The 17,730-nt window shown below is 43.4% G+C and overlaps 1 protein-coding gene across 1 annotated transcript in view; it reads right to left on the reverse strand.

The window, feature by feature from the left end:
- klhl18 (kelch-like family member 18) overlaps positions 1-17,730 on the reverse strand; it is a 71,822-nt gene that overhangs the window by 38,683 nt on the left and 15,409 nt on the right. Inside the window, exons 2-4 of the mRNA XM_060931590.1 lie at positions 6,111-6,241; positions 5,777-5,917; positions 5,476-5,674 (exon numbers count right to left, since the gene is read on the reverse strand). Of these exons, the coding sequence (XP_060787573.1) occupies positions 5,476-5,674; positions 5,777-5,917; positions 6,111-6,241 (471 nt within the window). The remainder of the gene's footprint in view (positions 1-5,475; positions 5,675-5,776; positions 5,918-6,110; positions 6,242-17,730) is intronic.

The following is a 17,730-nucleotide window of genomic DNA, read 5'->3' on the forward strand; positions in this document are numbered from 1 at the left end:
CTGGAACGACCATCACTGAACAGAGGTGGGTGTCTATGACATCTATCAGCCACCTTCAATGCAGCCATCAGCATTCTGATTCGGATTCTATTATGATCCATGAGAGGATAAATACTTGATACTCCCTATTAGACAGACAGAACTGATGATGCCTTTCGGACGAGAGGCGAAACGTCTTCAAGACTTTTCAAGCAAGTCCAGTTGCTCTCTTCTACCAACCACAGAGTAGGGAGGGAGGGATTTTTTTTTAATTTATTTTATATATGAGTGATTCCACGCTTATGGGTACTGAAATGGGGACATTAACTTATTTTTAAAAATTCACCTAAAACCATTTCTTTTTTTACCATCAGGTCACAAAACATGTAATCTTTAATGAATGATATGTTAAAAGATAACTTTAATTTTCTGAGATGTAATAAAAACATATTTATATGCCAAAGTCAGAACGTAACAGAAGTGTTGTGGACATATATATTCTCAATTTTAACAATGTAGAATTACTTTTTGAAACATAGGAAGGTGATGTTTTAGCAAATATAATTAATAAACATGTGTAGTAGAATAAACGTACACATTCTTTCAATAAGATTAACATGGTATATAGCTAGATTGTAATTAATTTGTAACAGACGCGAGATGGACAATCGTAACAGAAGTAATGTAACAGACATCATTTTGGAACTCATAGGCTTGACTTCGGCATATAAATATGTTTTTATTACATCTCAGAAAATTAAAGTTATCTTTTAACATATCATTCATTAAAGATTACATGTTTTGTGACCTGATGGTAAAGAAAGAAATGGTTTTAGGTGAATTTTTAAAAATAAGTTCATGTCCCCATTTCAGTACCCATAAGCGTGGAATCACTCATATATATATATATATATATATATATATATATATATATATATATAAAAATTAAAAAAAAAATCTCCTTCTCACCCCCGGCGGGGGGGGGGGTATCCATGTCATCCTCAAGCTCGGGTCCTCTACCAGAGGCCTGGGAGTTTGAGGGTTCTGCGCAGTATCTTCGATGTTCCTAGGACTGCGCTCTTCTGGACTGAGGCTTCAGATGTTGTTCCTGGGATTTGCTGGAGCCACTCTCCCAGTTTGGGGGTTACTGCCCCAAGTGCCTCCACTACCATGGGGACCACGCAACCCTTGACCTTCCACATCCGTTCCAGCTGCTCTTTCAACCCTTGATACTTCTCAAGTTTCTCATGTTCCTTCTTCCTGATGTTGGCGTCAGCTGGGATCGCCACATCTATCACCATTATTATATCAGCTGGATAGTACGCTCACTGACTACGACGCAGGAGATCGGGGTTCGAATCCCGGTCGGGGCAAAACATCATCCAGTAAGGGTCCTTAGGCAAAACCCCTCATGATATATCAGCCTACCTCAGGAATGAGTGAAAACATAACTGATAGAGTCATACCGGCTCAGACGTCGCCCGGGTCAACAAGGTCTGCGTCAGTTGCTAGGGAACCAGGGCAAACTGATGAGAAATGGGCTACTGGAACAAGACATCGATGGACGAGGACAGAAAATACGGATTTGCTGGAATGCTACTATACAAGCAATCCCAGAGAGAGGGGATACATGCAGAGAATGTGGGACCATTGGATACTTCGAAACCCACAATCAAGGCTAACAAAGAAACAGCTATTAGCCCAGTGTTCCAACATCCATAATCATACCATAATTTTATATATATATATATATATATATATATATATATATATATATATATATATATGGATGGATGGATAAGAAATCGCAATGCTGTGTTTGCTTTTATTTTCAGTACTTTTTTATTACAAAAGCAGACACATTTAATAAAATATGACAGTTTAATCAACTGAAACTTGTACTGTCAGCGTCATTAACAAAGTAGGTAATGAATTTTGCATAACAAAACTCAAAAGCTGTTTGTAGCGTCTCGGATGGATCAAGATCAAACGAATTTTCCAGTAACGGTTTGTGATGGTCCGACACACGAACTTTTTGTAGTTCTAAATCGAGCGTTAGGCCGAGTTCGGCTGAAATTACACTATTAAAATGATCACTGAATGATTTGTTTTTCTGAATCTTTACTATTTTGTTGTTCGCCAGAATACTATTTTGCGATTTCACACTTAAGCAAATGTTTGAAAACTCCGGATCTCCTTCCTTCATGGTGGCTGACATTTTTTTGTGCCGCACGGCGCATGCGCAGAGCTGATTCGATTCTATATTCTGCGCGGAATGCATAAAAGTCAAGTTCGATTTTAGATTTACGAACCCGAAAAAAAGGCGTTAAAAAAAATTTCAACCGCACAAACAGCGCTCACCCGGCCGGTGGACCGGAAACAGAACATTTTTTAATAACGGCCTGTGCTTTAGCCAAAATGCCACAAGGATAAAACGCCACAGCTCCCTTCTCCGCCTGTCTAAACAGCCCTGCTCGAAACGAGTGCCTGTTCCTTGAAATGATAATGAGCCGCTGCTCACTCCACCCCTTCATCCACCAGCCAATCAGCTGTATGCTGTACAATCATTCTGCCACAGAAAAAGCGCAGTTCAAAGAAATTCCTGAAAGCCCAGATATTGCCATGACCTTCACATCCAAGATGACATTCAGGTCACTGGATGTGAACTTCTGACCACAACTGTATTGTTATGATCCCTTGGACTACAATCACTTAACTTATTCTTTACGCACTCGGTTACTCGTCTACTGGAGTCTCGTCTATACCCGGTCCTTGTTTTTTGGACTGCTGCAATAAAACACTTTCGCTCAGGGATCAATACGTCTCTCTCTCGTGCTACAGTTTTTGCGCCGTGGTAAACTCGGCTCCACTCCCGCTCACAGCTGTGTGTTAGGGTGGTCCTGAAATGTATGGGAAAATTTTTTTTTTACCAAAACATTCCGACCACCCTACCATTTTTTTTACATAGGCTAAAAGGCGGCAACAAGCAAAATTTCAGAAAAATTGGTTAATATTTAGAGGTGCCACACGAGGTTGCAAATCGGGTTAAGCCATTAACATTAGTTGGTGCGTAGACTGTTGCAGAGAAGATCTCAAACCCCCAAAAAGTCACAGTTCTAGAGGGAATATGCCACTTCTATGAAAAAGAAGAGGCAGGAAGAGTTTATAGACTGATAGAAGGTTAACTTTCATGCACTAAGGGGTTCTTAAACAATGAGCACTGATCGTAATATGCTGATGAAGTTGTGAATGGTTTTCTTTCTATGTTTTTCAGACGGCTAGCAACAGTAATACAAGCAGTACCGGTGGTGCAAAGCACAAAACCAGAAAGGACAATTACATTTGGTTAATTGGTCCCACTTCCAAGGAACTGTCTGGGAGAAAGCTTCCTTCTGCTAGGGAAGTCCTTAGTGTGTTCTTTTATCGCCACAAGATACCAGAATACCCAAGGGTTTAGAAAATCACAGACAAGTAATAGCGATTGTTACTTTGAACACAGGAAGTTATATTACTGTAGAGTAGAGTGGGGGAAAAAGCCCTCCTTAAGGAAAATTCAGTTTTTCTCCAAGTTGAAATGAACCATGTGTTTAGTTTTAATCATAGTTTTTGACAACAGTGACGAACAATAATGCCACCTAAAGTTTGCCTAAAGTTAATACTTAATTTTTTTTTTAACAAAAACAAACATTGTGCCAAGGGGGCCTTTTACCCCCCCCAGTGGGGTAAAAAGCCCCCTGAGGTGGGGCAATAGGCCCCCCTCGCTCAAAAAAAGCTGTTCGGATAGCAAAAGTGTTTACTTAAGCCTATAATGTGAAAGAAACAAGAAAATATCCCTGAATTAATGAATAGATGCATTATTTTATTATATTTCGCATTTTAATTAAAAATTTTTTTAATTTCAATTATTTTTAACACTAAGTTCAAATTACTTGCTTTACTCAACCAGGTAAGCGAGATGTTATTAAAAACTATGTATCTGTTATTCAGAAATGTATGAAATACAGTAATTATGATAAAAGGAAACGATGCCCCCTGGGGGCCATTTACCCCGACATTAAGGGGGCGTTTTACCCCACAGACTACACTTTTACAAAAAAGGGTCTTACTTTCAAAATGTGATTCAACTTTTTATACCTAATGTATTTTTTTAACGTACTGACTTGTCTACTCATACCACATACACAGCTGTGATATCTGACGAAATAGCAGCTATCTAAATACAGTTTTACTGATATCTGAAAATTATATCACTTACCATGAAATTTGATTTCTCTCCGCTGCGTTGCTGATATGCGATCCACAGTGGATATCTGTATATCCCCGTTGTCAAGCCAGTCCATAGCAACAATAGAAATGTAACTTTGCGCCATCTGGTGGTTATTTTGGGTAAAACAGGCCGGGGGCGTATTACCCCACGGGGGTGTATTACCCCACTCTACTCTATTGTTTGTATTAATATGATACAGTTAAAGGTGGAGTATGAGATTTTTTCAGGAGTATTTTTTACCATATTGCTTGAAAAGCGCCTCACACCCATGTTGCAAGCAGTACAATAGAAGGTTTGACCCAAAAACGAAATATTTTAATCCAGTCTGCAGTGTAAAATAAAGGAAAAATGCCATCAAATCCTATCGAGGTACCACCTCAAAATGATTGGATACTGACACGTCAATCAGACTGAAGCCTGCGAACCCAAACCCCCCCCCAACCCTCACCACCCCACCCCTGCCCCTACCCTTGCGCGTACAGTATGCGCAGGGACCACTCCAGCCATTTCAAAGCAACGGATACACAATGTAGGTTTTGCTAAGTTAGCATGATTTGCAAAGTTAGCTGACACGGATTGTTATACTAACGCGTATAGTCGTATTACGTCCTTGATGGTAGTTTTTCCATGGTATTTATTTCATGCATACAAATGATTTGTTAGCTTAGCTGTATGTGGCACAAACGATAACTCCTATTTATTGTTTTCTTAGTTATGAAGGCATGGCACAAGCCAGTTCGACACCAATGAAGCATGGGTTTTTGAAACCACCTCCTCCTCCCGTATCCACTATTCGTTCGGATTCACTCTCAGGCTCTGACCTGTAAGTACCATTATGTTCACATAAACATGGTTTTGGCAACATGCTTTGGAGGCGCGGGTAGGGAGGGGGGTGGAGATGTGGGGGGTGGGAGCATGCAGAGGGCGGGCGTGTTTCTTTTCAAAATATGGCTTGCGGGAACCGTTATTCCAAAATCTCGTACTCCACCTTTAATAAGCCACGTTATTTTATATTGTGTCTTGAGTGAAAACTTTAATAGCTTTGTGGCACCTCTAAACATTGTTCAATCTTAACCAAATTCCGCACAATAACTTCTTTTAGGCAATGTAAAAAAAAAAAAAAAAAAAAAAAAAAAAAAAGGTAAGGTGGTCGTAACAAAATCCTAAAAAAAAAAAAAATTTTGGGACCACCTGTATCGAATAATTAACAGCATTTCCACTGATCAGACCTGCTCCTCAGCCTTGACGTTGAGTTCGTCGCAGCCCACCAGCTCGAGCACCTCGTCGGCCCGCAGGCTCAGAAACTCCTCGGACACAGAAACCTCCACAAAGTGCTGATGCACGAAGCTGTTGGCGGCGTCGTACAGCGTCGTGCACATCATGGTCTCGGCGAACTGGCGCACACCCAGGCAGTTCTTTGGATGCAACCTGGGTTTCACAGGAGGAGAATCCGCTTTGTCTAGGAACATGGGATTGATACGATGCACATAAAAAGGTGTTGTGTTTGGCAGCGTGTAGGCTGGGCAGTACCTCTCCTGAAGGAAAGAGCAGCAGGCGTCTTTAACGTTCTGCAGCTGCAGGAAACTGGCGCCGATCAGGAGCGCTTGAACGTTCTGCTGGTCTATGGCTATGTGTCCGTTATAGGCAAAATTGATCAGCGCTTCGAGAGCACTTTGAAGGGAAATAAAAGCACAAATCACTGTATTGTCAGCTAGATGAATCAGGACACTCTGCTTTAAGATCAGCGAATCAAGATCCGACAGCGGTCCCTGTTCGGCTTTAATTATTCTGGGGGTTTCCAGATGCAAGTAAAAAAAAGTTATTTATAGACCAAAACAAATCGGAGAATGTTTCCTTCAGTTACCTGGGATCCATGCCTTGCATGACGATCTCATCCTGTTTGCATTCGACCATGTCATTCGTGAACATGGCGTGGAAGTAAGGAATCGAGGCGGCCAGAACGATCCTGTGGGCACTAAACTTATGCTCTCCCACCTACAACAAAACACACACAGATTAGAAAACACACACTCAATATGTTTACATGCACACTAATCTTCCACTATTATTCCGAATATGATACGGGTCATGTAAACAGCATATTCCGAATTTAGCATTTTCCGATTAAAGACAGGCGGGATTATGCTGATATTATTCGGGTTTTAGGAGCATTCGGAATATGCGCCTCAATTACAGACTTGACAGTTGCACACAAACCAACACGGGGGCGTTTTACGTTAATCGGAGTACACACAGCTGCACATAAATGGGAATGTTCGTCCAAGTTTCGTTTTCATTAACCATGTAAACGGTTTAGCAGGAATATTGTGTGGGTGTGTTTTTTTTTTTTTAAATAAAGGCTTTTATTTTTTTTGCAGTCCAAATCCTGCGCTCTGATTGGCTGGCTAGCGGGTCCATATCCTACGGTACGGACCTCAGTTACCTCGCTCGTTCACAACAAACATAGTAGCATCTTTTGTCAACATTTATCTTTTTTTATAAGATTCATTTAGAAGATTATCAAAAATCTTGTAAATTTTTGCCAGCATTTCTCAGGAGAATAGCATTAATTTTACAGCATGGATAGCAATAATGACAGTGTTCACAGCGAAAGCGAGTTTTACTGCCCTGAGGAAGAAGAAATAAAAGAAAACATTTCAGGAGAAAGCTAAAAACCTCTAACTGTTGCTAACGCCGAGCAAAAACATGGCTGAATCCTGAATGACTCCTATTTGTATAAATAGGGGACTACATAGGCGGCAAAATGTAGTTGTTTTCCTGCCATGGAAGTGCACTTGTATACCGAGGAGGAAGCCATTTGCATTACAGCCGTGAATGAGGATTCAAAATGGCGGCTCAGCTCGGTTTTCCCTTTCGGGCGCTCTCGTTTTCTGTTAGAATTTGATAAAGAAAAAAATAAATATATTATTTACCAGCTTAAGGTCGGTCCATATGGTGAAATACCGTGACCTCGGCCTTGAATACTGACCTCGGCCCAGAGAACCTCGGTCAGTACTTTCAAGACCTCGGTCACGGTATTTCACAATATGGACCTCCCAGCTGGTAAATAACATATATGTACTTCCGAATAAATATTGGAATATTCTGTCCATATGCGAGTATTGATATTTGGTATTGTAAAAATGGAGGAACGGTAAAACCCCACTCATTTAACGTTCTCCTGTATGGAGTAGAGGTGTGACGATTACTTGATCCCTGATCTATCAATCCATTTCAATCGACGATTTAAAAATCGATGAAAATTTAATGCATCACGATTCACTGACGATACCTGATTTTATCCCGATAACCTGAGATGCGTAACAAATTTTGATATGAAAAATTCGATGCGGTATCCGGAGCTGTACGTGGGCGCAGACATGTTTGTGGTTGCGATAGCAATCTTGCGAGATCATGTGTTGCTTTGTGAACAGCATGGCGGTCGACTCGGAGTTCCGAAAGCCACCGGCTTTTAAAAGCCCAAATTTGGTGGCATTTCTGACAATCTCAGCGCCTTATGTACTCTCTGGACAATGAATGTTGTGTTCACTTTAACACAAGTGACTATTTTTGGGTCGGTCCATATGAAAATCCACCGGAAGCTTCCCGACTGACCATCTGCGATTTGTTTCATACTTTCACAAACTAAAATGTTAACACCATACAAAATTTCAGCCTCATATCTTTTAGTTTTTCAGATACTGTGGCTTTCAAAATGGGGCGTGACACTGATTTTACTGTAAAAACGTAAAAAATGCTAAGTTCAGTAAGTCATTACTTTTGAATTATTCATGCTAGATGCATGACATTTTCAGGAGTTGTTCTCAAGGACGCGTTATCCTAATGGGCTTCATGGGCAGCTGCCCAGGGCCTCGGCCACTAGGGGGCCTCGGAGGTAGTGAGATCGGAAAATATGAAATGATATTTTCAGAAGTTTTGATCATATTGATAACATTTTTGATGCATTTCACCACCCGTAAGGAAGCCCACCTTGTCCCGTCGCATAAATCACCCGTCATTGTCAATATGATCACTGTCCACCATGTCTTCACACGCTACGCCAGCTTGAGTTCAATGATTTAATTAACGACTTCGCGTTCCAGAAAAGTAGGAAAGTGCCCTTGAAAGTTGACCCATGGCTGTCAAACTGAATGCGCAAAGCTGTGTGCCACTGCTGTTTGGGACATTACGTGTGTGAAAGGATGAAGTGTTTCACATAGCCTAACATTTTGAGATTTATTTCTGAGAAGCGAGATATTTTTCTTTCTTTGTCATCGCTCTTTGTTTTCACAAGCTAAAAGTCACCTGGATTCCAAAATGAAAACGAACGGTTATATACCAAATGAATGTTCTTGTTCTGAATACTAAAGAAACTGTTGTAGGCCTGGGTTATGTTCTTGACATGTTGTTCATTGACTCACTCATTCAAAGGCTTCTTGAGGCTAAACTTTAGTTAACCAGACTTGTTAACCGTGATGTCTGATGGATTTTTTCATCATGCAATTGCCTATTTCACCATTGCTTTTTCTCGACTAAATAGGTGATGATGGATATAAAGTTTTATCATTCAATAGTATTTCTAATTGTGCCACTCAGTGCGTTTACATAGAGAAAATCGAATTTCTGCCGTAGCTCGACTGAAATCGAAGTTCTAAATGACATGGAAACACCTTAGCTCGGCTGAAATCGAACCGAACTGGATTTCTCGTAATGGGCAATTCCATGTAAATGTCAACCTCACCATGCAAAAATAAAGCAACATGTAATACATCAAAACCACTCCCAGAGATATCATCTAGGCCTGTATTTTACAGATGTGAATAAGTTGAACCAATTTGTAACCAACCTAATATGTCACTGTCAGTCTTTCTTTCTTATAATGTAAAACCCAAGCTAAAATCAACTTTGATCATGTACAATTCTATATTATTGCCACAAGCCACAGAAATGTATGCTAAAATCCACAAAACAGCAAAACAATAGCCATCCTAAATATTATTTAAGAACTTTGATAGTTTTAGCTGATATTTAGAGAGTTTTTCAAAGGGCTATGGTGGTTAAATTGCTGATTTTCTAAACATATGCCATGTCTATTTCAGACGCGTCACATCCATAACGCTGACTTTTCCTTCCGAAACTCTGCATGAAATACAAAATATTTTAAACAAAGATTTTTTAATATTCACCTTGGACCCCTCTATCAAATGGATATCTCCATTTCGACATTAGGTTTACAATTTCACAGAGTATGATAAAAATGTACAGTCACCCAAGAAAAGTGATACTTTTTCTGTCACATCCATAACGCATCTTTTATTGGCATTTTCTGGCATGCCCTAGATGTACTATGGGAATTGTTCTTGTTCTATCACTTCTCCAGTATGGTACAGCCTTAAAATATGCAACACCTGTTTAAATACTGGGAGACAATAAAACATGCACTGGGTCATTTGTTGCCATTTTGAGTTCAAGTGTCACGTCCATAACGCTGGAATTGCTCCTATCGAGCTACGCGACCTAGATTATGCGATTGTAGCCGAGCTACTTAGTGCATGTAAACCCGATCGAGCTACGTAGTCGAGCTACTTACTTCAGCACTGCCCCTTCCGGAAGTGACGAGACCATACCTGTCAACTTTGAGGTTTGAAAAAAAGGGATATTTCCCAGATTTTAACTCAAAATAAGGGAAAATTTCGGAAAGTCGAACTTTCCGAAAATTTCAGAAAGTCGGTAATCAAACTGACTTTTCTTCACAAAATTAAATTCGTCCTGCCATTTGGGCAAGTAGCGGCAATACACCTTTTTTGGTTTTGCTTCGCTCCTTTCTTTATTCATGTCTCTAGTCTTGCCGTCTACTGAAACTCGCTCCCTGAGGAAAGAATTACGACCATCTTTTAGTTTTGTGAGAAGTTCCGAGCAGTGACCTTGGTCAGACCATAGATTTACATAGAAGACTAGATGCCTCGTCCCCGCTGCCCGTCAGCGAAGTCGAACGTCCGCACATGGTGGCCATCTTACCTCAGACAGCTGGCTTACCCATTCCATTGTGTTGGTAGCGATATGTACTTTTCAGATGACCGTAACTTCCTCAAATTTCAATCGATATTCAAACGGTTTGGTTTGTTATTTATAAAAAAAAACGGAAGTATGTATTTATGATATTAATGATGAATCATTTTATGTTTTAAAAAAATACGCATAGCTTGGCGAAAATATTTCAGTATACTACAGACTGTAAGACAGGATGCATGCTGAAATTCCTATGCTGTGAGAAGCCTAACACTGCATACTTATGGATAACTGCGGCCTTAGGACAAATAACCATACAATTTATTTCCAATTTTTAATGAAAATATTTTTACATGTGATAGGGCCGTAGGGGAAGCTAAAGTTAAATAAACAGCTTACTCACTTCTGAAACTTCAGAAATACTTCATCCACCTCAAAAACCTAATGCACTCACATCATAGCATAATAACAAATGTACACTCACATCATAGCATAATAACAAATGCACTGCCTCGAGTAAGTAATAGTATAAAACAGTGACAGCGACTCACGGTAGTTTGTGACAAAAAAGCACTTAATTAATCACGTGGTTATACTTTCAAGGATAAAAAGATATCTTTACATTTACAAAAAGAACATTCAAAGCTGATTATCATGTCAAAGTCAATATATGTTAGCACAGAAGATTGAAATTTCATTTGACTAGGCTCCAATGTGCAGTTAAAATAAAACTAAACATACTGATATAAACATCTACAATTAAAACAGACACACACATCAGCTTGTCATCAAAGTTAGTACTTTGATTTCCTGTAAATCATAATGTGAGTGCTGGGCTGTGCTTGCGTAAGTCTTCATCCCCATAGGATGTCTATGTTCATACCCCTTGTCTGTGGTAAGATGGCCGCCCTGTGCGGACGTTCTGGAATACGCGGTGAGGAATCTAGTCTTCCCCTCCTAGAACTGCCACCTTATTGTGGTGGAGGGGTTTGTGTGCTTGAATGATCCTAGGAGCTATGTTGTCGGGGGCATTATGCCCCTGTTAGGGTTTCCCAAGGCAGACAGGTCCTAGGTGACAGGCCAGACCAAGAGCAGTTCACCAAAAACCCCCTATGGAGAAAAAATCCAGGACCGTGACGTCGCCCGGTAGGACGCAGCCGGGGCCCCACCCTGGAGCCAGGCCCGGGGTTGGGGCTCATATGCGAGCGCTTGGTGGCCGGGCCTTTGCCCATGGGGCCCGGCCGGGCTCAGCCCGAAGAGGTGACGTGGGCCCGACCTCCTGTGGGTTCACCACCCACAGAGGTAGCAGTAGGGGTTTGGTGCAGTGTGGATTGGGTGGCAGTCGAAGGCAGGGGCCTCGACGACCTGATCCCCGGACACAGCGGCTGGCTGTTGGGACATGGAATGTCACTTCGCTGGGGGGGAAGGAGCCTGAGCTTGTGCGGGAGGTTGAGAGGTACCGGCTAGAGATAGTCGGGCTCACCTCCACGCACAGCTTGGGCTCTGGAACCCAGCTCCTCGAGAGGGGCTGGACTTTCCACTTCTCTGGAGTCGCCCGTGGTGAGCGGTGGCGGGCTGGTGTGGGCTTGCTTATAGCTCCCCAGCTCAGCCGCCATGTGTTGGAGTTTACCCCAGTGAACGAGAGGGTCGCCTCTCTGCGCCTTCGGATTGGGGAGAGGGCTCTTGCTGTTGTTTGTGCCTACGGGCCAAATAGCAGTATAGAGTATCCGGCCTTCTTGGAGTCCCTGGGAGAGGTACTGAGGGGTGCTCAGACTGGGGACTCCATTGTGCTACTGGGGGACGACAGTGACACCTGGAGGGGCGTGGTTGGGAGGAATGGCCTCCCCGATCTGAACCCGAGTGGTGTTTTTTTATTGGACTTCTGTGCTAGTCACGGTTTGTCCATAACGAACACCATGTTCGAGCATAGGGGTGTCCATAAGTGCACGTGGCACCAGGACACCTTAGGTCGGAGGTCGATGATCGACTTTGTAGTCATTTCATCTGATCTCTGGCCCTATGTCTTGGACACTCGGGTGAAGAGAGGGGCTGAGCTGTCAACTGATCACCACCTGGTGGTGAGTTGGATCCGCTGGCGGAGGAGGAAGCTGGACAGACCTGGCAGGCCCAAACGTATGGTGAGGGTCTGCTGGGAACGTCTGGCTGAGCACTCTGTTGGGGAGGTCTTTAACTCCCACCTCCGGGAGAGCTTTTCCCAGCTTCCGAGGGAGGCGGGGGACATTGAGTCTGAGTGGACCATGTTCTCTACCTCCATTGTGGATGCAGCTGTTTGGAGCTGTGGCCGCAAGGTCTCCGGTGCCTGTCGTGGCGGCAATCCCCGAACCCGGTGGTGGACACCGGAAGTAAGGGATGCCGTCAAGCTGAAGAAGGAGTCCTATCGGGCCATGTTGACCTCCGGGACTCCTGAGGCAGCCGACGGGTATCGGCAGGCCAGGCGTGCTGCAGCTAGGGCAGTTGCGGAGGCAAAAACTCGGAACTGGGAGGAGTTCGGGGAGGCCATGGAGAAGGACTATCGGTCGGCCTCGAAGAAATTCTGGCAAACCGTCCGGCGCCTCAGGAGGGGGAAGCAGTACTCTGCCAACACTGTTTACAGTGCGGGTGGGGAGCTGTTGACCTCGACTGGGGACATTGTCGGGCGGTGGAAGGAATACTTTGAGGATCTCCTCAATCCCACCGTCATGTCTTCCACTGAGGAGACTGAGGCTGATGACTCAGAGGTGGACTCGTCCATTACCCAAGCCGAAGTCACTGAGGTGGTTTGCAAGCTCCTTGGTGGCAAGGCACCGGGGGTGGATGAGATCCGCCCTGAGTATCTCAAGTCTCTGGATGTTGTGGGGCTGTCTTGGTTGACACGCCTCTGCAACATCGCGTGGCGGTCGGGGACAGTGCCTCTGGAGTGGCAGACTGGGGTGGTGGTCCCTCTTTTTAAGAAAGGGGACCGGAGAGTGTGCTCCAATTATAGGGGAATCACACTTCTCAGCCTCCCAGGGAAAGTTTACTCCAGGGTACTGGAGAGGAGAATTCGACCAATAGTCGAACCTCGGATCCAGGAGGAACAATGCGGTTTTCGTACTGTTCGCGGAACAATGGACCAGCTCTATACCCTTCATAGGGTGCTCGAGGGTTCATGGGAGTTTGCCCAACCAGTCCACATGTGCTTTGTGGATCTGGAGAAGGCATTCAACCGTGTCCCCCGTGGTATTCTGTGGGGGGTGCTTCGGGAGTATGGGGTTCGGGGCTCTTTGCTAAGGGCTGTCCGGTCACTGTACGAACGGAGCAGGAGTCTGGTTCGCATTGCCGGCAGTAAGTCAGACCTGTTCCCAGTGCATGTTGGACTCCGGCAGGGCTGCCCTTTGTCACCGGTTCTGTTCATAATTTTTATGGACAGAATTTCTAGGCGCAGCCAGGGGCCAGAAGGAATCCTGTTTGGGAACCACAGGATTTCATCTCTGCTTTTTGCGGATGATGATGTCCTGTTGGCTTCTTCAAACCAGGACCTTCAGCATGCACTGGGGCGGGTTGCAGTCGAGTGTGAAGCGGCTGGGATGAGAATCAGCACCTCCAAGTCCGAGGCCATGGTTCTCGACCGGAAAAGGGTGGCTTGCCCTCTCCAGGTTGGTGGAGAAGTCCTGCCTCAAGTGGAGGAGTTTAAGTATCTCGGGATCTTGTTCACGAGTGAGGGAAGGATGGAGCGTGAGATCGACAGGCGGATCGGTGCAGCCTCCGCAGTGATGCGGTCGCTTTACCGGTCCGTCGTGGTGAAGAAGGAGCTGAGCCAAAAGGCGAAGCTCTCAATTTACCGGTCGATCTATGTTCCGACTCTCACCTATGGTCATAAGCTTTGGGGAATGACAGAAAGAACAAGAACGCGGATACAAGCGGCTGAAATGAGTTTCCTTCGCAGGGTGGCTGGGCGCTCCCTTAGAGATAGGGTGAGAAGCACAGTCACTCGGGAGGAGCTCGGAGTAGAGCCGCTGCTCCTCCACATCGAGAGGAACCAGCTGAGGTGGCTCGGGCATCTTTTTCGGATGCCTCCTGGACGCCTCCCTGGGGAGGTGTTCCAGGCATGTCCCCCCGGGAGGAGGCCCCGGGGAAGACCCAGGACACGCTGGAGGGACTATGTCTCTCGGCTGGCCTGGGAACGCCTCGGTGTTCTTCCCGAGGAGCTGGCCGAGGTGTCTGGGGAAAGGGAAGTTTGGGCTTCCATGCTTAGACTGCTGCCTCCGCGACCCGGTCCCGGATAAGCGGAAGAAGACGAGACGAGACGAGAATCTAGTCTTCTATGTAAATCTATGGGTCAGACTAGTGCTATGGTTCTGACAGTCTTCTTCACAGACATGCAATTAAAATCAATGTGTAATTACTAGACTGCCACCTGCTGTACGGGAGAGGGCGGGGACGTGAATTCATGGCCCGACTTCCTGCTGTAAACTCCTGTCAGAGGCGCGTCATGAATTCTGGACCTACCGACTTTTATATAATGTGAAAATACGGGATATTTTCGGGAAAATAAAAAAAATGGGAAGACAGCGGGAAATAAAGTCAAAATAAGGGATTTCCCGGGAAAAACGGGAGGGTTGACAGGTATGGACGAGACCACAAGCGGGAAACACAACAGCCTCGTCGGCATGACAACAGTAGTAGAAACGTGCACTTCTGGAGCAATGAGGAGATAGAGTTCATGCTCATTCAGCTTAAGGAGTTGAATATACCGTATTTTCCAGACTATACGTCGCTCCGGAGTTTAAGTCGCATCAGCCAAAAAATGCATTATGAAGATGAAAAAAACATATATACGTCGCACCGGACTACAAGTCACACTTTTTTGAAGGGTTATTCTATCCATAGAATCTGTGATTCTATGTGATAAGCGGCGCGTGGTTACTGCGCGACTGCATTGTTTATTTAATAAACGAACAGCTGAGCAGTGATAACGCGCCCTTTGCCCTGTAAGTAGCCTAGTCTGATTATTTTAAATATCTATTACTATCTTTAATACTATCACTATCGTTATTACTAATAGCCTATATTATTATTATTATTATAATACCTAATATTAGTAGCCTATTACTGATGCATTAATCAGTTTGCTTTTAGAATATTTTTACCGGTAGGGCTTATTATCGCCCCATGGCTCTTTCATCTTTGTTATTAAAGCTGTAGTCATCATCGAGGAGTGTCATTCTTCATTTTTGTCTAATTTTATTTCATCAAATCAGAGGTCAAGTAGGCTATAGGTATATCATCTCCAAAGACAGGTACGGTAGTAAAAACAACCGTCTAGTTGGAAAAAACAAAAAACAAAAAAAAACAACCGCTCAGAGAAAAAAAAAAAAAAAAGGCATAAAGTGCGCCTGCCAGTTAACGTCATATCAGATAAAAACATTAAACGTTATTCAGACCATTAACACCATACCATCAGAGACAAAGAATAAAGTTCATCTTGGAAGGAGAGTTATTTTAAAAAATGCAAAACAAAATCATTTATAATAGCCCAGAGAAAAACTGGCTGAAGATGTACCATAACATCAAGTTATTCAATAGCCGAAAATCAGGGCTTAATTTGAGCCGGAACATGACGGAACAAGATCCGGAACCTCCGTTGTCGGATCCGGCAGCTATTTTCATTTCATTCGGTGTTCCGGTAGCTATTTAAATGGATCAGATCACCTGCGTGACCATCACAAAGGGAAAAAAAATCAAACAATAAATTAAATAAGTAAATAAAAATTTGTTTAGTGTTCGGTTTTGATTTTGATATCTGTTGTTGATTTCTCTCCTATGACATCCACAAAATCTATGCGAAAGGGGAAGAGGGCGGGACATGGGGTGTATACTTCCGCTCAATAGAACACCGGGTTTTTTGTAGCCGTTAGCTTGCGCTGTAGAAAAAATGGCAAAAAAACAAGAAAGCTTACTAAAATTTTTAAAATGAATTCAACTTGTTCTGTAAACCCTTTATTTCTTAACTATTACTTGAATTGATTGCACTTATATTTGCTGGCACTGCTTTTAATGAGCAGGAGAAAAACAGGGTGGGTTCGGAAAATGACCGCAGGTCGGAATCGAACCCGGGTCCCCGGATTTATGGTGTGGCGCCTTACCCACCTGAGGCACGAAGGCCCGCTGGCGCCGCTTTTAAATACCCTACTTAAATCCTTAAAATGAGTCATTTAACTCATGTCTTGTGTGATCTGAACTCCAACGGTGAAATAAACCGGTTGTGATATGAGTACAGTCTGTTATTTTAGAAGATAAATTTAATATATAGCCTAATAAAAAATATTTTATAACATATCACGACATATTACTGTCTGTAACTGTTTGTCACTAAAGCGTTTTCTAAGATCATAATGTCTGATATTATTATTATTATTATTTTTTACACACACACACACACACACACAAAATAAGCACGTGTGCGTAAAGTTATAGTAAACCACCCCCTGCCTTTTTTTTTTCTTTTGAGTTGCCGGACCCACCCACCTCCTGCGTTCTGGGACCTCCCACTTCACAAATTAAGCACTGCCTAAAATCATTACATAACTTATTTATTTATTTATTTTTTTTCAAGATTTTTTTTGGGCTTTTTTCACCTTTATTGGATAGGACAGTGTAGAGACAGAAAATGAGCTGGAGAGAGAGACAGGGAGGGATCGGGAAATGACCTTGGGTCGGAATCGAACCCGGGTCCCCGGATTTATGGTATGGCGCCTTAGTCGACTGAGCCACGGCGCCTCCCATTACATAACTTATTTAAATAACTATAGGCCTATCATTAATAATAAAACACAGGTCAATCAAGTTTATCAAGCTGACGATTTCACTCCAAATCAGCAAATCCATTGAATTCCTCATCCTCGGTGTCGCTTCTGAACAACTCTGCCAACTCCAGCGGCAGGCGAACCGCCGTTTCCTCTTCTTCTGCATGGCTGTCGTCAGACTCAGCATCAGCTCCAGTTATTCCGCGGTGAAAAAGCAAAACAAAACATATATACGTCGCACCGGAGTGCAAGTCGCATGGCCAGCCGAACCATGAAAAAAAGTGCGACTTATAGTCCGAAAAATACGGTATATATATATATATATATATATATATATATATATATATATATATATATATATATATATCGATGTTGCTGTCCTCGTCGTCGTTCTTCTTGTGAACACGGAACTGATAACTTTGTTTATACTCTTGAATAGCTCTTCTTCATGACGACAACCGGAAGTGTACCAACACGATGGGGCGTGTAGCGCCACCTGTGGCTCGGGTGCACAATGTACCTCACACAATAGCTCGATTTCCTTGTGTGCATGCAGGATTGGATTTCTCTGGCACCCCTGCTGGGACCCTCAGCTCGATTACCGACAGTAGCTCGATTTGGATGTGCATGTAAACGCACTGACTGTCATTATTTAAGTTGCTGTGTCTAGTTAGACAGGCATGTCTGAGG

Source organism: Neoarius graeffei, chromosome 1, assembly GCF_027579695.1.
Source record: "Neoarius graeffei isolate fNeoGra1 chromosome 1, fNeoGra1.pri, whole genome shotgun sequence".
NCBI classification, from domain to species: domain Eukaryota; kingdom Metazoa; phylum Chordata; class Actinopteri; order Siluriformes; family Ariidae; genus Neoarius; species Neoarius graeffei.